Genomic DNA, 26,398 nt, shown 5'->3' on the forward strand with positions numbered 1-26,398 from the left:
ACCAGATAGTTTTATTGTCTATCAAATATTAAAGATGAACTAACACCACTCCTTCTGAAATTCTTCCAAAAAACTAAAGAGGAGGCAATATTTCCTAACTTATTCTATGGGGCCAGCATTGCCCTGATAATAAAGCCAGACAAAAACCCTATAAGAATAGAAAACTAAAGACCAATATTCCTTGTGAATATTGATTTTAAAATCCTCAATAAAGTACTAGGCAAAGAGAATTCAGAATATTAGAATGATTATACACCATGAGATTTATCCTTGGAATGCAAGAATGGTTCAACATATGAAAACCAATTAAAGCAACACATCACATTAACAGAAAGAAGACACAAAATCACATGATCATCTCAAGTGATGTAGAAAAAAGCATCTGACAAAATTCAAAATTCAACACCTTTTCATGATTAAAAAAACCCCAAAACACTTAATAAACTGGGACTGGAAGGAAAATACCCCAACACAATAAAGACCATCCTTAAAGAACCCATAGTTAACATCATACTCAATGGTTAAAGACTATAATCTTTTCCTCTGAGATCAGGAACAAGATAAGGATGCCCACTTTTACCACTTCAACCCAACACAGTATTGGAATTTCTAGCCAGAGCAATCAGGCAAGAAAAATAAATAAAAGATATCTAAATTGGAAAGGAAAAAGTAAAATGATCTCAGTCACAGATGACATGACCTTTCTTAAAAATTTATTTTTTTGAAGTATAGTTGATTTACAATGTTGGGTTAATTTCTGCTGTACAGCAAAGTGATTTGAGTTACACATACATACATTCTTTTCATATTCTTTTCCATTATTTATGGTTTATCACAGGATATTGAATATAGTTCCCTGTGCTATACGGTAGGATCTTGTTTATCCATTATATATATAATAGTCTGCAACAGATGACAACAGATGATCTTATATGTAGAAAATGTAAAGGTTCCACAAAAAAATTGTTAGAATACACAAATTCAGCAAAGTAGCAGGATAAAAAATCAACACAAAAAAAGTTGTGTTTTTATCCTCTAACAATGAACAAGCCAAAACAGAAATACAGAAAAGGATTTAATTTACGATAGCATCAAAAAGAATAAAATACTTAGGAATTAACTCAAAGGAGGTAAAAGATTTGTACACTGAAAACTACAAACACTGCAGAAAGTAAAGAAGACATAGGTAAATGGAAAAACATCAGGTATTTACAGACTGTAAGATTTAATACTCATAAGATGGCAATACTACCTAAAGTGATCTAGAGATTAAATGCAAGCCCTATCAAAATTCCAATGCCGTTTTTTTTGCAGAAATAGTAAAACTCATCTTAAAATTTATATGGAATCTCAAGGGACCCTGAAAAGCCAAAATAATCTTGAAAAAGAAGAACAAATTTGGAGTACTCATACTTCCTGATTTCAAAACTTATACAAAGTTACAATAATCGAAGCATTGTGGTACTGGCATAAAGATGAACATATAGATCAATAGAATAGAATAGGAAGTCTAGAAATAAACCTTCACATATATGGGCAAATGAATTTTGCCCATAAAAAGGTGCCAAGACTATTCAATGGGGAAAAGACAGTCTTTTCAACAAATAGTGCTGGGAAAGCTGGATATCCACTTGCAAAAAAAATGAAGCTGGACCCTTTACCTAACACCATACACAAAAATTAACTCAAAATGAATACATGACTTAAATGTAAGATCTAAAACTATAAAATTCTCAGACGAAAACATAGGGTAAAAGCTTCACGACTTAGGATTTAGCAATGATTTCTGGGACAGGATACCAAAAGCACAGGCAACAAAGGAAAAAAATAGACAAATAATTGGATTTCATCAAAATTAAAAGCTTCTGGGGGAATTCCCTGGCAGTCCAGTGGTTAGGACTCAGCACTCTCACTGCCAGGGCCAGGGTTTTATCCCTGGTCAGGGAACTAAGATCCTGCAAGCCAAGCAGTGTGGCCAAAAAAAAAAAAGAAAAATTAAAAATAAATAAAAGCTTTGGTACATCAAAGAACACTATCAGCAGAATAAAAAGACAACCTGCAGAACAGGAAAAAATATTTTCTAATTATGTATCTGATAAAGGGTTAATATCCAGAATATATAAAGAATTCCTACAACTCAACAATAAGAAAACAAACAATCCAATTCAAAAATAAGCAAAGGACTTGAATAGACATATCTCTATAGAAGACATACCAATGGCCAATAAGCACATGAAAAGATGTTCAACATGTCAGGAAATAAAAATTCAAACCACAATATTCCACTTCACGTCTGTTAATATGGCTAATATATATGTGTGTGTGTATATTTTATATACATGTGTGTATGTGTGTGTGTATACACACAGAAAATAACAAATGTTGGCAAGGATGTGGAGAAACTGGAACCCTTGTGCACTGCTGTTGGGAATGTAAAATAATATAGCCACAGTGAACAGTATGGCAGTTCTTCAAAAAGTTAAGCAGAGAATTACCATGGGATTCAGTAATTCCATTCCTACAGATATACCCAAAAGAACTGAAAGCAAAGGCTCAAAGAGATATTTGTACACCCATGCTCATAATAGCATTATTCACGGTAGCCAAAAGGTGGAAACAACCCAAATGTCCATTGACAGATGAATGGATAAACAAGAAGTAGTATATACATATAATGGATTATTACTCAGCTTTACAGAGAAATGAAATTGTGATAGATGCTACAACATGGATGAACCTTGAAGACATCATGCAGCGTGAAATAAGCCAGACATAAAATGACAAGTGTTATATGATTCCAATTCTGAGGATTCTAGAACAGTCAAATGCAGAGACAGAAAGTAGAATAGTGATTATCAGAGGCTGGGGAGAAAAGCAGATGGAGAATTATTATTTAATGGGTAGAGAGTTTCAGTAAGGGATTATAAAAAACTTCTCCAGATGGATAATGATAATGGTTACAACACTGTGAATGTACTTAATGGCATCAAAGTGTATACTTACAAATAGTTAAAATGGTAAATTTTACATTATTTTTATCTTACCACAATAAAAAAAAAAATTAGGGAACAATAAAATGTTTTGTCGAGAATTTGGGTAAACTGGAACCTACATACATAGCTGGTGGGAATGTAAAATAGTAAATACAACTGCTCTGGGAAACAGTTTGGTAGTTACTTAAAAAGTTAAACATAGCCTAAACATATGACTCAGTAATTTCATCCTAAGTATACACCCATGAGAAATGAAACATATGTCAAAATAAAAACTTTTACACAAATGGTCATAGCAGCATTATTTGTAATAACCAAAAATGGAAACTCAAATGTCCATCAACAGATGAATGGATAAACAAAAGGTGATATATCCATACAATGGAATATTAGTCATCCATAAAAAGGAATGAGGTACTGATACATATTACAACATGAATGAATCTTGAAACTATGCTAAGTAAAAGAAGCCAGATAGAAAGATCTACATATTATATGATTCCACTTACATGAAATGTCCAGAACAGTCAAATCCACAAAGACAGAAAGTAGGTTAGGAGTTCCCAGGGGTTAGGAGGATGCAGGAATGTGGAGTGATTGCTAATTGGTACAGGATTTCTTTCTGGGGTAATGAAAATGTTCTACAATTAGTGGCAATAGTTGAAGATCTTTGTGAACATACTTAAAACCATTAAATTGTACACTTTAAAAGCATGAATTTTATAGTATGTGAATTATACCTCAACACAGTTGTTTAAAAGAGAGAGAGAGAAAAAGCAACAATTCCCAGCATCATAGCCCTGTATGCTCCTGATCCTCACTTCCCCAGGTAAAAGGCTCTGTGATGAGCAATGGTAGACTGAAAAAAAATGCCAGAGAAAGGAAGAACTCTAGCAAAGAGCCTGAAGAAGAGCTGAAGTGACCACCAAAAAGATTAATCCCACTTTGAATTGAAAAATATGAAAAAAATAACCAAGAAGATCGGAACAGGAGCACAGGAAACATAAAGTACAGCTTAATTTAAATTCCCAGCTCACAACACTAGAAAAACTAAGTAAATGGAAAGAAAGCCATGGAAGAAAAAAGTAAGGATAAAAACAGGAATTAATAATGAAGAGAACAGATATCTCTATTAAAATCTATGAAAACCTATATGAAACAGATAATTCTCTAGAGAAATGCAGGTTACCAAAACTGACCCCATTACAATTAGAAATCTGGGACAGACCAATTATCATTGAAAAAATTAAGTTATTAAAGAGCAATCCTATAAAAAAGCACTGGAGAATTCTACCACATCTTGAAGGACCAGATAGTCCCAAGGCTCTATAAATTATGCCAGTGCATTTAAAAGAAAGGAAAAGTTCCTAGTTCCTTTTATGAAGGAAATATAATATGAAAACAAACCAGATAATAATGCAAAGAAAGAAAACTACATAACAGTATCAGTTATCAATATTAGTGCAAACATTCTAAGAAAATTATCTTTAGCAAACAGATTCCAACACCGCATTATTCCAGGAATGCAAGCAAAGTTGCTTCAATATTAGTATATCCATTAATATCATATAGTTTCCTCTTCTACCTTGTGGGTTATGACCAGAAATCATCTCCTACTCACTATAAATTCCTCAATATGGCACTCAAATTACAATTTTTGTTTTACTAATCTTCTTTAAACACAGTTTTTTAATCTTTTTGAACAATGTCAAATACTCTTAGTTGATATATACACACATCTTTTAAACTCATATTAGAAATTGTATTATAGAATAGTTGGGTTGTGGGGAGGTTTCAGGACCAATCCAAGCAGGGAAACAGGTAGGCATTATTGAGGTAGTGTATGGAAGTGTCAAAATATAAGATGAAGCCAAAAGTTGTGAGCTAGGAAAAGCCAGTATGTGCCTCAAGCAAGAGGCAATAATGAATTGCATGCAATACTGAAAAGTCAAGGGTCAGTAATATGGACAGCCAAGGACAGAAGGAGGTAAAGGAGGGCTAACATGATAATAGTAAAAAACTGAATTCAACTAAAATTTTATTAAGGCCGTAATTCAATGATTTCAGCTAGAATATTTATATGGTTCACTGAACTATAAAAGATAGCACAGGGTTTCCCTGGTGGTGCAGTGGTTGAGAGTCCGCCTGCCGATGCAGCGGACATGGGTTCGTGCCCCGGTCCAGGAAGATCCCGCATGCTGCGGAGTGGCTGGGCCCGTAAGCCATGGCCGTTGAGCCTGCATGTCTGGAGCCTGTGCTCCACAACGGGAGAGGCCACAACAGTGAGAGGCCCGTGTACCGCAAAAAAAAAAAAAAAAGCACAGTTTTAGTTTACAAAAAGTCAAATTTCAATAGGTAAGTTTTAAAGTAATGTTGGAACTAAAATGGAAAATAAAATATCCTGTAAATAAATCTCTGGCTCTGCTTTCTAAAGGAGCTCTAAACAATATCATCCCACCAGTACATGTGTGTTACAGTCTTCAAGATTTTGATCTCTAACACTAAAATGAGTGAGGACTCCTTAGAAGGATGGCTATTTCCTTTATGGCCTATGAGAGGTACAAAATATGTGTGAGATTTCTTTGTATGGGCTCTGGAAGGTGGTACACAGTGAGTGTGGGACATACTGATATTAGTAGAAAGCAAGGATGCTAACAAAATTTATAAGGTTAGTAAGATATGCATTAAATTCATTAGCATGTTTGCCTATCGTGGTGTGGGGTGAGATAGGGAATAGGGAAGAGAATGGAGTAGAAATATAAGAATGAAAAAATGGGCCTTGTAGACATGAGTGTAAAAAATGTGCTACTAAACAGAGTATGGCTAACTCAATCCTCTGCCCTTGAGATTCAAAAACATATATACACAAACATATACGTGTGTGAGTGTGTGTGTGTAAGGGCTGTGTCAAGGGACATAGGACCTGCTTTAAAAGAGTTCCTGATGACTAAGTCGACAAGCTGTATCAAAAATACTACATCATAAAAAGCCATGAGTTCATAATGATAACAGAAAGAAAAAAATATAATTCTTAATTTAAAAAAAGAACTATAACTAGATTAATATTTTTGAGAAAATTATTATTCAGTTTTAAATATGTTATCAAGATTGACAGATGACTACCCACACATAAAGCCTTGTATATTCATCATTAATAAAAAGTTTGAAGGAAAAAAAAAACAGCTTCAAAAATCTAAAAGGAATAGTGTCAAGGACACTCACTTTATATGCCAAATTATAAAGGTGTAGACTATTACAAAGCATTAAAAATCCATATCAAGACATTCCATTCAGATAAGAGGCCCTATCAGTCGGCTTGGATGAAAAAAGGTCATGATCTGCAAGATAGGATGACAATCTTGTAAGCCTAGCTACAAGGCGCTGTATCAGTTCTACTCATCCCAACTACACCATCAAGTGCTAACACCAGAGTCCTAAATTCATGCAAAGAAGAGCCTTGGACCATGGACCTCCTAAGTGTTCCTTATGACCAGCTTAGGGTTTTCTTCCTTTTATTTTGGTTTTAGCAAGGTCTACAAACCTATCTCCTGAAATGCAGATCAAACATTGGTCTATCTTAGACCAAGCCTGAGCTACCTCATGAACAAGTCAGAAGTTTATAGAGACCAAAATGATCTTATCTCTCCTCTGCCAGGGGGCAGAAAGTCTAACAAATGACAAACAGTTGTCATCTGTGCATGGTTACCACCCTGACTAGTTTCTGTCATTAGGTCTAGATTCTCTCTCCTTGGCTCTTAAGACTCTGAGATTCTATCTTCAACCTTCTTCTTTCCCTAGTTGATTTTATCCACTCTAAATCCTGCTGCATGAATGACTATCCCAACTTTCCTCAAAATACTTTAAGTGGTATTTCTAACTGCCTACTAGCATTTCCATTTTAGTATTTTTCTTATGCTTCAAATTCAGTCTGTCCAAATCTGAACCTGGCACATGCTTTTTCAAACCTTTTTACTATTTTCCCTAGTTCAGAATGACATCATAATCTTACAGTTGCTCTGCCATAAGTTCTTAATCCCATGTCAAAACTTTCTGCCCCCTGCATTCCAAGCCTAGTCACCAAATGCTCTTAATTAAATTCCATCACTGAAATGTCTCTAACAGCCATCCCTAAAGTATGCCTAGGTTGAGGGTCTCATTACCCTATAATGGTTACTGCTACTGACTCTCACTATGTTCCTTTGATCCCAGTCTCCTACCTATCCAGTATTATTTTCCACTGTTTTTATCCTTAGAGAACTCATCTTGTGTATTAGTTTCCTATGGCTGCTGTAACAGAGTATCACAAACTTGGTGGCTTAAAACAACGCATTTTATTCTCTTACTGTCTAGAGGTCAAAAGTCTGAAATCAGTTTCACTGGGCTGAAACCAAGGTGTTAGTAGAGCTCAAGGGGAGAATCCACTCCCTTTCTTTTTCCAACCACTAGAGCTGCGTTCTTTGGCTCATGGTCTCTTCCTCCACCTTGAAAGCCAACAGCATAGCATCTTCATATTTCTCTTTGCTTCCATCATTATACTACCTCCGCTTTCTTGTCAAATTTCCTTCTGCCTCTCTCATAAAAAGTCAACTGTGATTACACTTGGGCACCCCTAGATAATCCAGGATAACTTCACCATCTCAAAATCCCTAATTCAATCATATTAAGATAACGTAAGGCGATATTAAGGTAACATCACAGGGACTTCCCTGGTGGCGCAGTCATTAAGAATCCACCTGCCAATGCAGGGGACACGGGTTCGAGCCCTGGTCCGGGAAGATCCCAAATGCCGCGGAGCAACTAAGCCCGTGCACCGCAACTAGTGAGCCTGTGCTCTGGAGCCCGTGAGCCACAACTACTGAGGCCCACGCTCCTGGAGCCCATGCTCCACAAGAGAATCCACCGCAATGAGAAACCCATGCACCCCATCGAAGAGTAGCCCTGCTCACCACAACTAGAGAAAGCCTGCGTGCAGCAAAGAAGGCCCAACACAGCCAAAAATAAATAAATAAAAAAAACAAAACAAAAGGTAACATCACAGGGTCCCAGGTATCTTGAGGGGCCATTATTCAGCCTATCACATTCTGTTATTTAAAAGACACTGATTACTCTTTTATTTTATTCATTCAACAAATATTTACTGTGTTGCTACAATGTGCCAGACTCTATTCTAGGCACTGGTGCTCTGTAAGACACCAGAGATCTAGTAATGAAAAGAAATAATTCGTTTCCTCCAGGAGCCTAATTTAACATTAGAAACGAATAATTCAACATGCAGTCACAACACAATGTGATCATTTCTACAACAAAAACAAAAGATAGAAACAGAAGCAAATGTGAGCTTTGAATAGTATCCAAACTATCCTTAGATAGTGGAGGATGTAGGCAGGAAAGAGGTACAGGCAGTGGTTACGATTTTCTAGGATTTTAGGGGATTGGCAGTTTGCTAGTGAAAACTTAAAAATTGAATCTTCCCTTTTGCCAAAAGGGAAAGATATGTGCCTCCACCCCTGCCCTTTTTCTTAGAATATTCTTTGAGAAAATTTGTATTTGTAAATCCTTCCTCTATGCCTCTGATATGTATGTAAACTTGTAAAGCCTCTGTGAGCATTACAAACCAGGAATGTTTTTCTTGAGAGCCTGGGAGCCATCTCTTTGAAATGTAAACATCAAGAAAGATAGTGATCCTATCTCCCTGTCATTGTGGAAGTTTACCTAGTGCCGAACTCCAAACTGTTACCACCTGCTCATCACACTATACCAGTTTTCTTTTCACTAGCACAGATAGCCCAACTGCCAGGTGAATTTAGGATAAATATGAAAGAATGTATAGCTAACTGTGTCGTCAGTCCCCTTAAATGAGGACAAATTACAATTAACCTCGAGAACATGTATATAATTGCTCAGCTACATTACAAAAACAGAAAGAGGGCTTCCCTGGTGGCGCAGTGGTTGAGAGTCTGCCTGCCGATGCGGGGGGCACGAGTTCGTGCCCCGGTCCGGGAGGATCCCACGTGCCGCCGCTGAGCCTGTGCGTCGGGAGCCTGTGCTCCGCAATGGGAGAGGCCACAACAGTGAGAGGCCCGCGTAAAAACAGAAAGAAACCCCACCCTTTTTAATCTCATCAGCAGGTTACCTATGATGCATGCGGAAAACTGGTTTAATGTTTATTCAATAGTAACTGTTTTCTGTCTTTTGGAGAGGTTTTTCTGAGTTGGCAGGAGATAAAAAAAAAACTTTCCCCAATACTACATGAAGGAATACGGGTGAGGGTTGAAGGCAGAATCAACATTTTTTTTTTACCCCAAATGGCTTTTTGGCCTTATTTCCTGAAGTATTTCCCTGATTTATCCAATAATCAGTCAGATTCAATATCATAGCTCAATAAAAATGTGACTTTAATTGGCACTCTCACAGGGCTTTCTTGAGAACCAGAGGATTGAAAGACTTAAAATTGGTATGCTGGGAATTACACATAACAGTATAATTATAGATGGGTGTGGTACTGCACATTTGTGAACATCCTGTGTCTTACTGAAAAAAGGAATGCTGGTCTAGACAATTTGTTTTTCGTAACTCCAATTTTTAAAACTTTTTATTATGGAAAAATTTCAATATATACAAAAATAGAGAGAATTGTACAATGCAACAACAACCACCAACACTTCATATATAAGCTCTTACTCCTCCTCCATCAGACTGGCTAAAGCAAATCCTAAACATCGTATCATTTCATCTAATAATGTTTCCAAATGCATTTCTCAAGGATAAGGTCTTAAAAAAAAAAAACAAAAAAAGCAAAACATCTCACAGCCAATGAACTTAACACTACTCACTAGTAGCATCTTATATACATGGAAGTGTTTGAACTTCCCTAATTGCTTCATAAATTTTTTCAATTAGGAAACAATCAAGGTTCACCCACTGTATTTGGTTGCTATGACTCTTAAATCTCTTAGTCACTATGTTATAAATGTAATCTGCTGAAGTGAAGGTCATTTGGCCTCCCAGAAAAATATCTTAACCTGATAAAGAGCATCTGCAGCAATCTAGAGCTAACAGTATACTTGATGGTGAAAGGCTAAATGCTTTATACTTAAGATTGGGAACAAGGCAAGAATGTCTGTTCTCACCACTCTTAATCAGTATAGTACTGAAAGTCTACTTAGTACAATATGGTAAGAAAAGGAAATAAAAATCAGACAAATCGGAAAGGAAGAAATGAAACTATCCCTATCTTGAGATGATAGTACATTAAAAAAATCCCTAGGAATCTACAAAACATTTCCTAGAACTATTAGGAGTTTAGGAAGGTCACAGGATATAAGGATAAACATACAAAAATCAATATTATTTCCATATACTATGGACATGTGGGCACTGAAATTATATTTACAATACCATTTATAATGACTCAAAAAATACTTAGGTGTAAATGTAACAAAATATGTACAGGACTTGTATTCTGCGAACTACAAAACACTGATGAAAGAAATTAAGTAAGAGCTAAATAGGGAATTCCCTCGTGGTCTAGCGGTTAGGACTCAGCGCTTTCACTGCTGAGGGCCTGAGGGCCCAGGTTCAATCCCTGGTCGGGGAACTAAGATCCCATAAGCTGCACATTGTGGCCAAAAACAAAAACAAGCTAAATACATGGTAAGATACACCATATTGATGGATTGGAAGATTCAGCATAGTAAAGATCTCAACTGTCTCCAAGTTTACTTGGTTTACTGCAATATCTCAGCAAGATTTTTTCGTAGATATAAATAAGATTATTCTAAAATTTATATGGAAAAGCAAAGAAACTAGAATAGTTAAAGCAACTTTGAAAAAGAACAAAGAAACAATCAACCCATCCAATTTTAAAGCCTATATATAGCTACAGTAATCAACACTGTGTGATGTGGGTGGAGGGATAAACACACAGATCAGTGAAACAGAACACCTAGAAACAGACTCACAAATGGGCTCAACAGCTTTTTGACAAAGGTGTAAAAGAACTGAGTGGAGGAAGATAGCTTATTCAACAAATAATGCTGGGACAACTGACTGTCCATAAGCAAAAAAAAAGAATCTTGACCGAATCCTACATCTAATACAAAAATTAAATGCAAAAGAATCACAGAAATAAATGTACAGTGTAAAACTACAGCATTTTTAGAAGAAACACAGAAGAAAATCTACAAGATCTGAGGATAGGCAAAGAGTTCTTAGACTTGACAACGAAAGGACAATCCATAAAAGGAAACACTGATGAACCAGACCTCTCAAAATTAAAACTTTTGTTCCTCAGAGACACAATTAAGAGGATGAAAGGAAACTAAAGACTAGGAAAAAATATTTGCAAACCACATATCCATCAAATGACTACCATCTAGAATATATAAAAAACTCTCAAATCTCAACAGCAAAAAACCAAACAATTAGAAAATGGACAAAAGACACGAACAGACATTTCATCAAAGAAGATATACAGATGGCAAAAAAGCACATGGAAATAACATCATTAGAACTTAGGAAGATGCAAATTAAAATCACAGTGTATATCACCATATACCTATCAGAATGGCTAAAATAAAAGTATTGACAACGCAAAATGTTGGCAAGGATGCACAGAAACTGAATCACTCATATGCTGCTGCGTTGCTGGTGGAATGTAAATTGGTACAGCCACTCTGGAACACAATTTAGCTGTGTCTTTCAAACTAAACATGCAACTACAACACGACCCAGTAATTGCACTCTTCCACATTTATCACAGAGAAATAAAAACTTACTTTTGCACAAAAACCTATACACAAATGTTTATAGCAATGTTACTTGTAATTGTCAGAAACTGGAGACAACCCATATGTCCTTCAACAGTGAATGGTTATGTAACTGTGGTATATGTGTTTTACAAAAAACTATTCAGCAATCAAAAGGAATGAAATATTGATAAGTAACAAGGAAATACTGACAAGGAACTACCTGAATAAATTTCCAGAGAATTATGCTGAGTGAAAAAGAAAACAGTCCTAAAAGGTTGCATACTGTATGACTCCATTTAAATAACATTCCTGAAATGACAAAATTATAGAAATGGACTAGTGGTTACAAAGGGTTAAGAATAAGAGGAGGTGAGGAACAGGGACAAGGAACAAGATGAAAGTGGGTGTCTAAAAATGAGTAACAGGAAGGATCCTTATGGTGACAGAAGGAATTCTTCCATATCTTTGCTGTATCAACATCAATATCTTGTTTGCAGTCTTGAACTATAGTTTTGAAACTGGGTAAAGGACCAATGGGATCTCTCTGTACTACTTCTTATGTGAATCTAAAATTATCTTAAAATCAAAAAAAATTTTTTTAAAGTAAAATTCCCTCTAAAGTAAAAAATCAAATTGGTATCATTCCTCCAAATCTGATCTCCTACTACCACTATCTCAGTGAATTATATCATTATCCATCCCTGAACAAGTCACAAACCAAGCAACCATCCTTGACAACTCAATCTCCTTTATCTTCCATATCCAATTCATCTTTAAGTCCTGCTGCATTTATCTCCTAAATGTCTCTGAAACTGGTTCCCTTCTTTCTGTGTCCATCACCACTAACCTAGCCAAGTCATTCATGCATTCATTAACTGGAAGCCAACTCTGACCGAGCACTATTTTAGGTACTGGAGAAATGGGTACAAATGAAACAGACAACCCAGCACAAGAGAGTTTATAATTCAGAGGAAGAGCAGATTATAAATAAATATGTACTATTTTGCAGTGATAAGTACTCTGAGAGAAAATAACACATGGTGAGGGCATAAAGACTGTGGAAGAATGCTGGAGAGGGTGTGGAGAAAAGGGAACCCTCTTACACTGTTGGTGGGAATGTAAATTGGTGCAGTCACAATGGAAAACAGTATGGAGGTTCCTCAAAAACTAAAAATAGAGTTGCCATATGATCCAGTAATCCCACTCCTGGGCATATATCCAGAAAAAACTATAATTTGAAAACATACATGCACCCCTAGTGCCCACTCTTGCCACTATTATTCAACATAGTTTTGGAACTCCTAGACACGGCAATTAGAGAAGAAAAAGAAATAAAAGGAATCCAAATTGGAAAAGAAAAAGTAAAACTGTCACTATTTGCAGATGACATGATACTATACATAGAAAATCCTAAAGATGCCACCAGAAAACAGCTAGAGCTAATCAATGGATTTAGTAAAGCTGCAGTATACAAAATTAATACACAAATCTCTTGCATTCCTATACACTAACAATGAAAGATCAGAAATAGAAATTAAGGAAACAATTACATTTAGCATTGCAACAGAAAGAATAAAATACCGAGAAATAAACCTACCTAAGGAGACAAAAGACCTGTATGCAGAAAACTATAAGATACTGATGAAAGAAATCAAGGACTACACAAACAGATGGAGAGATATACCATGTTCTTGGATTGGAAGAATCAACATTGTGAAAATGACTATACTACCCAAAGCAATCTACAGATTCAGTGCAATCCCTATCAAATTACCAATGGCATTTTTCACAGAATTAGAACAAAAAATTTTACAATTTGTATGGAAACACGAAAGACCCCAAATAGCTAAAGTGATCTTGAGAAAGAAAAAGGGAGCTGGAGGAATCAGGCTCCCTGATTTCAGACTATACTACAAAGCTACAGTAATCAAGACAGTATGGTACTGGCACAAAAAAAGAAATATACATCAATGGAACAGGATAGAAAACCCAGAGATAAACCCCCACACATATGGTCACCTAATCTATGACAAAGGAAGCAACAATATACAATGGAGAAAAGACAGCCTCTTCAATAAGTGGTGCTAGGAAAACTGGACAGCTACACGTAAAAGAAGAAAATTAGAATACTCCCTAACACCATACACAAAAATAAACTCAAAATGGATGAAAGACCTAAATGTAAGGCCAGACACTATAAAATTCCTTGAGGAAAATATAGGCAGAACACTCTTTGATATAAGTCACAGCAAGATCTTTTTTAACCCACCTCCTACAGTTATGAAAAGAAAAACAAAAGTAAAAAATGGGACCTAATTAAACTTAAAAGCTTTTGACAGCAAAGGAAACCATAACAAAACGAAAACCCTCAGAATGGGAGAAAATATTTGCAAATGAAGCAACTGACAAAGGATTAATCTCCAAAATATACAAACAGCTCATGCAGCTCAATATCAAAAAAAAAAATTAAAAATTAAAAAATGGGCGGAAGACCTAAATAGACATTTCTCCAAAGAAGACATATAGATGGCCAAAAAACACATGATAAGATGCTCAACATCACTAATTATTAGAGAAATGCAAATCAAAACTACAATGAGGGGCTTCCCTGGTGGCGCAGTGGTTGATAGTTTGCCTGCCGATGCAGGGGACACGGGTTCGTGCCCCAGTCTGGGAAGATCCCACATACTGCGGAGCAGCTAGGCCCGTGAGCCATGGCCGCTGAGTCTGCACGTCTGGAGCCTGTGCTCCACAACGGGAGAGGCCACAACAGTGAGAGGCCCGCGTACCGGAAAAAAAAACAAAAAAAACCCCCCAAAAAACTACAATGTGGTATCACCTCATACTGGTCAGAATGGCCCATCATCAAAAAAATCTAGAAACAATAAATGCTGGAGAGGGTGTGGACAACAGGGAACCCTCTTGCACTGTTGGTGGGAATGTAAATTGATACAGCCACTATGGAGAACAGTATGGAGGTTCCTTAAAAAACTAAAAATAGAACTACCATACAACTCAGCAATCCCACTACTGGGCATATACCCTGAGAAAACCATAATTCAAAAAGACACAGGCACTCCAACGTTCACTGCAGCACTATTTACAATAGCCAGCACATGGAAGCAACATAAATGTCCATCAACAGAGGAATGGATATAGAAGATATGGTACATATACACAATGGAATATTACTCAGCCATAAACAGGAGTGAAATTGGGTCATTTATAGAGACTTAGATGGACGTAGGGACTGTCATACAGAGTGAAATAAGCCAGAAAGAGAAAAACAGATATCGTATATTAACACATATATATGGAATCTAGAAAGATGGTATAGATGATCTTATTTGCAAAGCAAAAATAGAGACACAGACGTAGAGAAGAAACATATGGATACTGAGGGGGAAGGGGGAGTGGGATGAATTGGGAGATTGGGATTGACATATACACACTATTGAGACTATGTATAAAATAGATAACTAATGAGAACCTACTGTATAGCACAGGGAACTCTACTCAATGCTCTGTGGTGACCTAAATTGGAAGGAATCCAAAAGAGAGGGGATATATGTATACGTACAGCCGATTCACTCTGTTATACAGTAGAAACTAACACAACATTGTAAAGCAACTATACTCCCATAAAAATTTTTAAAAAAAGTAGACAGCTAGCCCTCCCCTCCACAAAAAAAGGAGTCAAGCCACTGAACTGTAAAGGAAATGAACAAAATTAAAACTATAAGTGAAATGGAGATTACACCACTAAAATTCATGTCCACATTTATTTTTTAGCTCTCTGAGAATGGAGACCTTCTTATAACATTTAAGTCTGTTGCTTGGATTTTACATGTTTAACTTGCATGCATGTTTTAAAGAATGCATTAAGTATAAAAATGTTGTGTTTCCTTTGTCAAAAAAAAAAAAGAAAGAGGCGATACATGCACCCCTATGTTCACAGCAGCACTATTTACAATAGCCAAGACAAGGAAACAACCTAAATGTCCATCAACAGATGAATGGATAAAGAAGATGTGGTATATACACAGAATGGAATACTACTCAGCCATAAAAATGAATGAAATAATGCCATTTGCAGCAACACGAATGGATCTAGAGATTATACTAAGTAAAGTAAGCCAGAAAGAGAAAGACAAATACCATATGATATCACTTACATGGGGAATCTGAAGTATGACGCAAATGAACTTATCTATGAAACAGAAACAGATTTGCAGATACAGAGAACAGACTTGTGGTTGTCAAGGGGGAAGGGGGTGGGGGAGGGTTAAATTAGGAGTTTGGGATTAGCAGATGCAAACTATTATATATAGAATGGATAAACAACAAGGTCCTACTGTATATAGTACAGGAGACTATAATCAATATCCTGTGATAAACCATAATGGAAAAGAATATGAAAAAGAATACATATATGTATAACTGAATCACTTTGCTGTACAGCAGAAATTAACATAACATTGTAAATCAACTATACTTCAATAAAATTAAAAAAAAAAAGAATGTGGAGGACAGAGGGCCATGTTCAGATGTGCTGTGTCTAATAGACAAAGTGCCATCTTAACAGAAACCTGTGCAACTCAAGGAAGTCAGTCACGTGGGCTTGTGGCTCAGGAAGAAAGGTCCAGGAGAGGAAAAAACAAGTGCAGAGGCCCTGAGGTGGCCTGTCTGAAGAACTACAAGGAGACCAGGGGATGAGAGTTCTTGAATGAAGGGCAGAGAGGAAGGAGGTGAAAGTGAAAAGGTAGCCAAGACCAGACCACGAAGGCCACACTAGGGGCTTTGGATTGTGTTCTATGTGACAGAAGCTACTAAAGGTTTTGAGCATGGGAGTGAGATAACCTGATCTACCTTTTAAATAGACCATTCTGGCAGCTACAAGGACAACAGATGTTGGTGGCAGGGGATGAGAACAAGACTAAATCAAACATATTAAACAGGACTACAGAGCATTTGGGCTCAACTTTCACCTTGTAAATTAACTCTTTAAAACCACTGCATGTTATTTTAAAACCACTGCTGCTCTAACCCCTACAGCACCTTTCTGCAAATTAAAAAAATTTGCAGATGCAGCCTCATCAAATCTTGGTGGGTGGAGGGCAGCCCACAAGGGACCCCTCAGCCAACCACCCTGCCAGGTTCAGTCTGCCCTGAATTCTAGCATAAATATAACAAAGAAAGAGAAAAAGACAAACACTTTTTCATTGGAGGTAATTTACCTAATCATCCCTGAATTTTTAAATTTTTGATTTTAAGAATATTTTCACATTGGATGTCAACCAAACTCATGAGACGTTCAAGTTGATTTAATCACATTATCCATATTATATATATATATGTATATATGTATACATATATATACATATAAAATATTCCAGAAAAGTGATTAGACTTTGGGTTCATTTCTTTTCTCATTTTTTTTTTTTTTTTTTTTGTCGTATGCAGGCCTCTCACTGTTGTGGCCTCTCCCGTTGCGGAGCACAGGCTCCGGACGCGCAGGCTCAGCGGCCATGGCTCACGGGCCCAGCCGCTCCGCGGCATGTGGGATCTTCCCGGACTGGGGCACGAACCCGTGTCCCATGCATCGGCAGGCAGACTCTCAACCACTGCGCCACCAGGGAAGCCCTGGGTTCATTTCTTAAGGAAGAGACTCAGATGAGTCTCTTTGAGCCATTTCCTCCCATTTCTATAAAACATACAGAGCCAGGGGTGACACAGTTTGTTTTTTCTGTTCGTTTTATTTTTCCTAGTTGTAAATAGTTTTGATGTGAAAATAATATTTTAAAAGCACATTTGGAGGCAATTAGAGGTTCTAGGAGTCTTATCCTGGAAGCATAAGCTTTTCCGTCACCGGCTGTTCGAAGGGTCGGTTTTTGGTTCTGGTCTAGAGTTAATGATCAAGGTGCCTCCAAGAACATCCAGATCCTTCACCTGAGCTCAGAGAACTGAGCTCCCCTTGGAAGGGAAACTGTTCTGAGGGCACTTTAGTCCAGGCAGATGGGAGACTCGCCAGGGTTGCAGGAGAGACACCACAGGCCAGCACTCCCAGGATGCTCCATCTGACTGTCACCTTTGACCAAAGAGAGGAGGTTCATCCCATCCAGAGAAATGCACACACTGGTTGGCTCTGATGTCCTTATTTCCTCCAGACACCCAGAGTTTTCCTTCAGGGACAGCTTCCCAAACCTGAGAAGGACTTGACATCACCACTAGGTGTCTTCAGGGTCTCTCTGGACAGGTTTCGACTCCAGTCATACTTTCTATTCAGTTTAATCCAACTAACACTTCACTCAGGAAGGGGGACTCCTCATGGATCCAACTAACACTTCACTCAGGAAGGGGGACTCCTCATGGATCAGAGGCTCCTGAGGCGAATGGAAAGTGAACAATTCTTCCTTCTCTTCCTTTAATCTTCCACGCCATACTCAGTCCACACCTGACGCCCCTCCTAAACTCTCCACTGGTTCCCTGCTGCCTGCATTCTCTGTTTACTTTGTGGTGGTCTCCAGCAGTTCCCACAAAATTAGAATATTTCTCCCAAATGACAGTTAAAAGATATAAGGAGAGATAAGTGTGGTTCCCACCTCAAAAGATCTCACCTTATACGGGAAAGAATGAGCTCTACTAAAGGTGTGGGCGCCTTAGGGATCGAGACAGCCTGTCCCACAGCCCTTCTGCTGGGCCCCCATTGTGTGGGGGCATCACTGACCCGTCTGGACCCAACAGCAACCTCAGACAAGTCCTACCACGTCTATGCCAGGTGGCTCCACATTGGTTGCAGGCTGATCCTTGCAGAATATAAACCTGGGCCCGTGGCCAGGGTACTTCAACTCCTCAGAGGCTGTGCCTGGCTCTCAGGTCCCGGCCCCCTCTCCCTGCTCCCGTCTCTACACGCCGGCTTCCTTTGTCTGGACTCTCGGACATGCTCTTCCTGTGCCTGAACGCTTCTCACAACGTGGGATCCGGCCCTTCCTCGGAAAGCCTTGCCCACAGCACCCCTCCTGTTCCACGTTCTCACAGCACCTGTGGCTCTTCTCCCGAGGTCCTCACTGGAGTCTGTCATTCCACAGCCCTGTGTGCGCTTAGCCTCCCCCTCCACTGAGCTCCGCCAGGGCAGGACCTGCGTCCTTCTGTCCAAGGTTGCACTGCTGTTTATCACGGGACAGGAAAGCAGTGGGCAAGGGTTAGAACCTGGCTCCCCCAGAGCCCTGGCCTCCCCAATTCAACAGCTCTCAGTCCTCAACTTCCATGACAGCTGAATCTGCCAGTTTTCTCCTCTGGTGACTTCTTCTCAGGCTCAGCCACAGATTCTTCCTTCTTAACCCACCTCATAAACATTGAGGTTTCCTGGGACTCTGTCCTCTCCTCCGTTCCCTCGTCTGCTCAGCTCAAGGTTTCAAATGCTACCTTCTCACTGACGGCTCCCTGACCTCCCTGTTGAGTTCCAACCCTGTATACCTTCTACAGCTGTCCACTGGCGACCTCTACCCATATTTCACTCACATCTCAAATGAAACCCATGCCACACCGAACTCGTCCTGAACCCTTAACAAAGGGACCTCTCCATTTTCCTTTTTTTAAAAAAAATGTTATATTTATTTATTTATTTTTGGCTGCATTGGGTCTTTGTTGCCGCGCACGGGCTTTCTCTAGCTGTGTCAAGTCGGGGCTACTCTTTGTTGCAGTGCGCAGGCTTCTCATTGTGGTGGCTTCTCTTGTTGTGAAGCTTGGGCTGCTCTAGGCACGCCGGCTTCAGTAATTGTGACGCGTAGGCTCAGTAGTTGTGGCGCACAGGCTTAGCTGTTCTGCGGGATGTGGGATCTTCCCAGACCAGGGATCGAACCCATGTCCCCTGCATTGGCAGGCAGATTCTTAACCAGTGCACCACCAGGGAAGTCTCTCTCTCCTCTTTCCTGAACCCACTGCACGTGCCTTCCTGCAGGTAACGTCTTGCCTGCATTACACAATAATCTCCAGAAGATTCCCACCTCTAGTTTTTCCTCACTTCAAATCTAAGACCAACAGTGTTTCCAAAGTGACCATTCTTATTAAATTGAAATTGCATAATAAGGACTTTATGAATATATTCTCTGTGAAAATTTTAATAACATTACATGTAAATAAAGTCCCCTTTCATCAATACTCATTCTCGATCCTAATCCAAATGTAACTAGTTACCACCTTAGGTGTCCCGCGACCTTTCTCTCAGCACTTACATGCATTATTATGCATATAGACAAACACCCACGTAATTTTCTTTACACATAAATGGCGACATGTCATAATCATGCACCGTAACTAGCTTTAGTCCTTCACGTGCCTTGGAGCTCCACCCACACCAGTGCTTCTTGTTTCTGACTGTGGTGCTGTGTGCCAGTGTAGGGACCCACCTCAGCTTCTTTAGCTATGCCTTTACTGAAGGACATTTAAAGTGTTTCAGACTCTGACCATTTTTTCTAAAATATCAAGGACCATGTAATTCTTCTGCTTAAAATCCTTGAATTATTTCCAGTCACCCACGGACAGTTCCCATCTCTAAGAACTGTACCAAAGCACTTCAGAGTGTGGCCCCCACCTGGCTTTCTGATCTCATTTCCTTCCTCATCTCTTTCTTTTCCCACAACCCTGGGCTTCAGTCAGAATGAATTATCTGTAGTTCCTTAAATGGACTAAGTTTGCTCAATGAATACATGAAAATGTAGCCCTCCTCCGAAACAACAGGAAAGAATAAAGATCCTGAGAGATTTACCTGTGAAGTGATTATCAGAGATGACGCAGAAGTTTGTGACCCTTCTCCAAAACTTCTTGAGGACTGAGAACTTGGAGAAATTTCCCTGACCAACATCTCCAAGTTGCACATGTACTCATTTACCAGACTGCTGCCTGCAGAGATTCCCCACCCACTCACCTACAGAGGAGCCTCCAGGGCTTTCTTTCTCTACCTTCCAGGGATCTTCTCCTTGCTGCAACAGGGAGATCACCTCAGGTTTGGAAAATAGGAGTCCTGCTCATAGAAAAAAAAAACAAAAAAATAAAAACAACAACAAACTTGGTTTTGACACGAAGAGGTATCTGAGATCTGAGTGGAAACTTACAGGATGATATAAAGAGCTCCTTAGGGTGCTCAAGTTCTGCCCCCATGATGTGAGGGGTGTGTTAGGGAAAAAGCAAGGGACTTGTAAAACATAACAATGTAATAATTAGTTGCATGTTAGGAAAATACAATAAACATGTACCCTTGAAATAGGGTACCATTAGCTTTCTATAAAAGAGGAAATATATGAGATGTACAGACTAAATTCATATTTATAAACAGGTATCTATGGAGAAGATACCAGGTAGACTGTTTAAAATGAGAAAACACTATCTGGTTCCCTTTCAAATATGGATTATACAGTGTTCATCTAGCTGGAAAAGTGAACGGGAAAGGCAAGTGGTGGGTCAAAGAAGAGGGATGAAAGATGCTCTCTGCTTAGAGATGAGCAGACACATCATAGAACAATCATAGTGGGAAATGCCTGAACTATGAGGGAATTTCTAAAGTGCAGCTCTGTAGACTGTCCCATCCGTGGGGCATGAGGCATCCATGCCTATTAGCAGAAAAAAGTTTTTCAGGTTTATTTGTGGAGATCCAATTTGTACAGTGCTAAGGCAAAACTCAGCTAAAGTTTTGATGATCCATGGCTTTTATCCAGGGAGTCAGATGCTGAGTTATCCCAATTTCTAAACAGAGGAAATTTCCTTACCCAATGACACCAAGTTGCTATAGTTCTCCAGCATCACATCTTGGTACAAGTTTCTCTGTGAAGGAGCCAGCTTTCTCCACTCATCCCGCGTAAAGAGCACAGCCACATCTTCGAACGTCACTGACAGCTGTAGAGACAAGCATCCCAGCTCACCCAAGACCACCCATCACACAGGGTGAAGAGGGCTGCAGTGGGAAGTAGACAGGCTACCATGGAATGCTTCTATATTATTCTAGGTTCTTAAGGTTTCAAGTCACTGGTTTAATGAACACTTGACCTGTGACAAATACATACTGAGTACCATGAAGTACGAACCAGGCCCTGTGTTAACCAAACAGAGATGTGTGGAGGTATTAAGACCATTAGTGGGAGTGTTAATTAGAATAATCTTTCTAATAGCAATTTGGTAATACATATTAAGAGCTTTAAAATGTGCATACTTTTTAACTCTCCAATTACTATATTTGTTTGATAACGAACAGTGCAAAAAAATGCACACAAAAGGACATTTATTATGGTGTTAGTTAACAGCAGAGAAACAGAAACACCTACAACCTAAATAATCACTGACAGAGGCTTGGTTAAATAATTTAAGGGCACTATCTGTGTGCTCTCTGCAGCCTGAGGACAGTAATAATGGAAATTAAAACAGCTATCATTAACTGAATGCTTTCTTCAGGACAAGTACTATTCTTAGAGCTTTATATTAATCTTTAGTGTAAATCTTTATTTTACCTTCACAACAACGCTAGGAAGAAGGTACTATTATTGTCCTCATTTTACACAAGAGAAGTCACAGAGAGGATAAGAAATTTGTCTAAAGTCACACAATTGGTCAGTGGTAGTGCTGGGATTCCAATTCCAGGTGGATGTCTAAGGCTCCATTCTTAACCACTCTGTAAAACTGCCTCTCAAAACCTACCAAATAGTTAATAAATAAATGAAATAATCCATACAATGTACTTAAAACCATACATGGCTCATATTAAAGGTTCAGCTCTTACCTATTATCATGTCAATATAAAGTACTATGAATCATTAAAATTGATGGTGTAAGTCAGTATTTTTGACTTAAAAAGGCATTCATAATAATGTTAAGTATAAAAAGCAAGTTACATATCAGTATGTATAGTTTGGTCCCATTTTTGAAAAAAAATTATATATGTACATAGCAAGTGATGCTGAGAGATGCATAACAAATGGCTGACAGCAATCATCTCCAGATGGTGGGATTAAGGGTGATTTTACTTTTTTTTTGCTAAATATATAGACAAATACATGTACATACACACATCTATGCACATATGTACATTTACAAGCATATATACATATACCCATATATATATATGTGCATGTTTTATTCTCTATAAAGTTTTTTGCCATGCTCATGCAATATTTTTATAGTAAGAAAAGGCATTAAATTATTGGCACATTGGGAGGAATACAAGAAATGATCTCTGCTCTCAAAGAACTTACAATCTAACTAGCAGACAAGAAAAGTGCATGAATTTGAACACTAAAAGGAAAATGTGTAGCTGGATAGGACCATACACCATATCTGCTAATCCTCATTTTAGAGACGAGGAACACAAGATCCAGGACAGTCAAGATTCCAGGTCACATACTTTATTAATGGCAGAGACAGGATGATAACTAAAGTTTTCTTCCAACACAGCACTTGGTATACTCTCTCTCTTATCTGAAACATCCTATTACTGAGTTTTACACACAATTCCACACAGCAGGTGAGGTTAGGGAGAAATGTCACATAGGACTCACACACAGGGACAGAGAAAATTCTGGGCAAGAGAGCAGCTTGGCTCTGTTGGAATGGAATGTGAAAGCCTTAGAAAAAACCAGTCCAAATATGCAAAGGCAGGTCCTAGCCATAGCCTCAGAAGATCAACCACCATCACATTTCGTGGGTCCAAATGATATACGACATCGCACTGCAGAGAGCTCTGGTAACACAGGGGCTGGGCCTGCCATGTGTTCTGAGAGATGCACCAGAGGAATGGCTGGACAATAACCAGCATGAACTCAGAGGCCAGACATACCTGGGTTTGATTTCAGGTCACTTGACTTCTTTAAGCCTCAGTTTCCTCATGTGTAAAATGGGGGTAATAACTTCTGCTTCGCTATGAGAGTGAGAACAAAGGTGAAGCCCTCGGGATATTCCCCAGCAACGTTAACTACTATTGTTAGATGAAAATGAGTACAGAATGAACAGTATTTTCTGGGTCCTAAAAACACTGTACAGTTAATTTTTATCTATCAACAGTAATAGTATCATGTACTAGAATAATATTGTTTAGCTACCACAACCACCACATATTCAACATCAACTATGTGCCCGGCCCTTATTGAAACACTTGCCATGCTGCAATTCCTCTCATCTACCCTATGAGGTACGCATGGTTGTTATTCCCATTCTACAGGTGAGGAAACTGAGGCACAGAGAGATGCAATTGCCTAAGGCCCATAAATGGTAACAGAAGATACGGGTTCAAACTTGGCTGTCTGGCTTGAGAGCCCCACTTCTAACTGTACACCCTGTATACCTTGCTTCTCCACTACTGATATCCCACAACACCCTCCCTGCCACTTCCAGAGGAGTCTTCTCTCAGCTCTTAAAGTCAAGAGACCTCTCCATCTGTGTCCCCACCAAAATGGCTATCCTTTGTTCACACACCACCTCACCTGGATGGGGTCCCACCCTCATTCCCACAGAATAAAGATGACAATGGCAGGTCAAGATCAGTTTTCAAGAGAGTGATAGAAGCAAGGCACATGATCCAGAAAGTTAAGAGGGAGAAAAAACTAAAAACTCTGGACTGGGAAAAGCCTGGGTAAGGTATCATGAAGATTCTCAGGGGTGGAAAGCCCATTCTGGCCAAGGGTAGGGAGGGGAACATGACTGAGCAAAGGAGGCAGGCCAGAAAGGAACTCTGCCAAGTGCGCATGTTTGTTTGTTCTGACCCCAAGTGGTATAAAACATGTGGCATCCTACCTGTCAATTCAGTAATCATACAGTAAATTGAGATTAATGAATAAAAGAGTGTCTGTCAGAAAAAAAAAAAAAAGAAACACAACACATGGATTGGGGGGTTGGAGGCAAGCAATCCCTATGCAATTCACCATCTACCAGGATGGACCAACTCTTCAAAGGGAGAAGGACATGGGCTCCAAATCCTGGCAAAGACTGTACTGGGGACAGAACTTCAGTTTGAGGGTTAAAAAACAAAACTATTTGTCCGTAACACTTGAGATGGTAATGCACTCACCTGAGACCTTGCTTCCCTCTGTTCAGTAGCCATGTCCTCTTTCTGGGCAGTTTCCCCTTAGGTTGGGAGAAGTCTCCAGAAGCCAAATCTGAGAGAAGAAAATGGGAGCCAGGAGGAAGCCCCTTCTGCTTTGCACCCCTCAGAATCAGCAGCTCTGAAACCTTTACACCACCTGAGAATGATGCCATGTGCCCTCAGGAAGGAAGTCAGGAGCTAGGAGTAGACAGGACCAGAGAGAAGGGCTGGGTCCTGGTCCAGGCCCAGCTCTTTCCCTGGGTCAGAGGAAAAGGTCCTAGGACTCCATCAGCAGTAGCAGCAACTCCCTGAGCCTCACCGCGTGCCAGGCACTACCTATCAATACATCATCGAGTCCCACAGCACAGTTGGCACTGTCAGCACCCCATTTTATAGATCAGGAAACTGAGGGCAGAGTGGGATCAACTTGCCCCAGTCCACACAGCCAGGGAGGGTGGCACCAGTATTCCAAGCACCGCGGGCTCCAGAGCACCTGCTCTAACCTCCCTGCGTGCATGTGACAACTTTTCTCCACCTCAAGCCTTCCCACCCAATTCCTCCCCCTCCTGTCAAGGAAACAATTTCCAGATTTCTAGAGAAAGCTTTTTCGGAAAGGGAAAACATCAGCTCTCCTATGGCGGGGAGGGGGCTGCTGTCCTGAGAAAAGGGCACAGAAAACCAAAAACCTGGGTTCCAGTCCTGGCTCTGCCACTGGGGGAAGCCGGCGACTCACTTCTCGCGCAAAACAAGCCTGTCACTCGGGAGTGCAGGAGTGATGGTAAGGGGAGGAAATTTCTCACGTTCACTGCCGGCCCGAAACAAATTCAAATGCCGTAAGGCGCTGGGCAGGTAGCGCACTGGGAACGGGTCGGGAGGAAGCAGAAGGGTGGCTGGGTCCAGCCAATGGGGACGAAGTGCCCGACCTGTCTCGTTCACGGGTACTGTGGGATGGCTGGTGGCGGCAGGCGGACAGAGCCGGGGTGCCCGGCCCTCGGCCCGCCGGCGCCCACAAAGGCCCGGCTCGCGCCTCCTGGGCCTTTGTCCCATACCCCGGCGCCGCATCCTCCCGAAGCCCGGTCCTCCCTCCCGCATCCTGCCGAGCCTCCGCCACTCACCTCACCCAGGCTTCGGGTGTTCCGCGGGCCGCAGGCGGGAGGCTCCAGAACTGCCACGGCCGAACAGCAACTTCGGGTCGGGACTCCCCGGCGTGCTGTCTGTGCCGACCTCAGCCCAGAACGCCGCTCACGCCAGCGACAAACGCCCAACTCCCTGTGCAGGTCCGGAGCTGGGTAGTGCGGTGGAGGCGGGGGAACGGTCGCTAACCCCTCTGGGAAATGTAGTCCACGCGAGAACACAAGGATTCTGGGAAGTGTAGTTCTCCGCGCTTGCTGCGTGGAGAGGCCCGGCTGAGCCTGTCACGTGCCCAGGTACTCATTCTGGGCTAGGGGCCGCGCTCCGTGAGTTGCCGGCTCCTAGGTTCCCGGTTCTTCCCAGAGGAAGCGGAGTTTCGCCGAGGACAGTGTATTGTAGCTCTGCATCTGCGTAATTGATAGTAAGGCAAGTAGACAACCTTCAAAAAACAAACCTATTTC

General features: G+C 40.0%; 1 protein-coding gene across 3 annotated transcripts in view; it reads right to left on the minus strand.

Moving 5' to 3' along the window:
- The window catches only part of ZNF354B (zinc finger protein 354B), a 33,051-nt gene extending 6,952 nt beyond the window's left edge, over window positions 1-26,099 (minus strand). Inside the window, exons 1-4 of one of the 3 annotated variants that reach the window (XM_022563363.2) lie at window positions 25,922-26,099; window positions 24,792-24,879; window positions 21,508-21,634; window positions 20,670-20,765 (exon numbers count right to left, since the gene is read on the minus strand). In XM_022563363.2, the coding sequence (XP_022419071.1) occupies window positions 20,670-20,765; window positions 21,508-21,634; window positions 24,792-24,824 (256 nt within the window). In that variant the 5' untranslated portion in view covers window positions 24,825-24,879; window positions 25,922-26,099. Of the gene's footprint in view, window positions 1-20,669; window positions 20,766-21,507; window positions 21,635-23,564; window positions 23,646-24,791 lie in introns of all 3 variants that reach the window. The other 2 variants (XM_022563362.2, XM_089909833.1) reach the window with 2 other exon arrangements.
- Between the last annotated feature and the right edge of the window lie 299 nt (window positions 26,100-26,398).

Source organism: Delphinapterus leucas, chromosome 3 (assembly GCF_059928025.1).
Source record: "Delphinapterus leucas isolate spDelLeu-1000000601 "Yukka" chromosome 3, BTC_Dleu_Yukka2, whole genome shotgun sequence".
Taxonomy (NCBI): domain Eukaryota; kingdom Metazoa; phylum Chordata; class Mammalia; order Artiodactyla; family Monodontidae; genus Delphinapterus; species Delphinapterus leucas.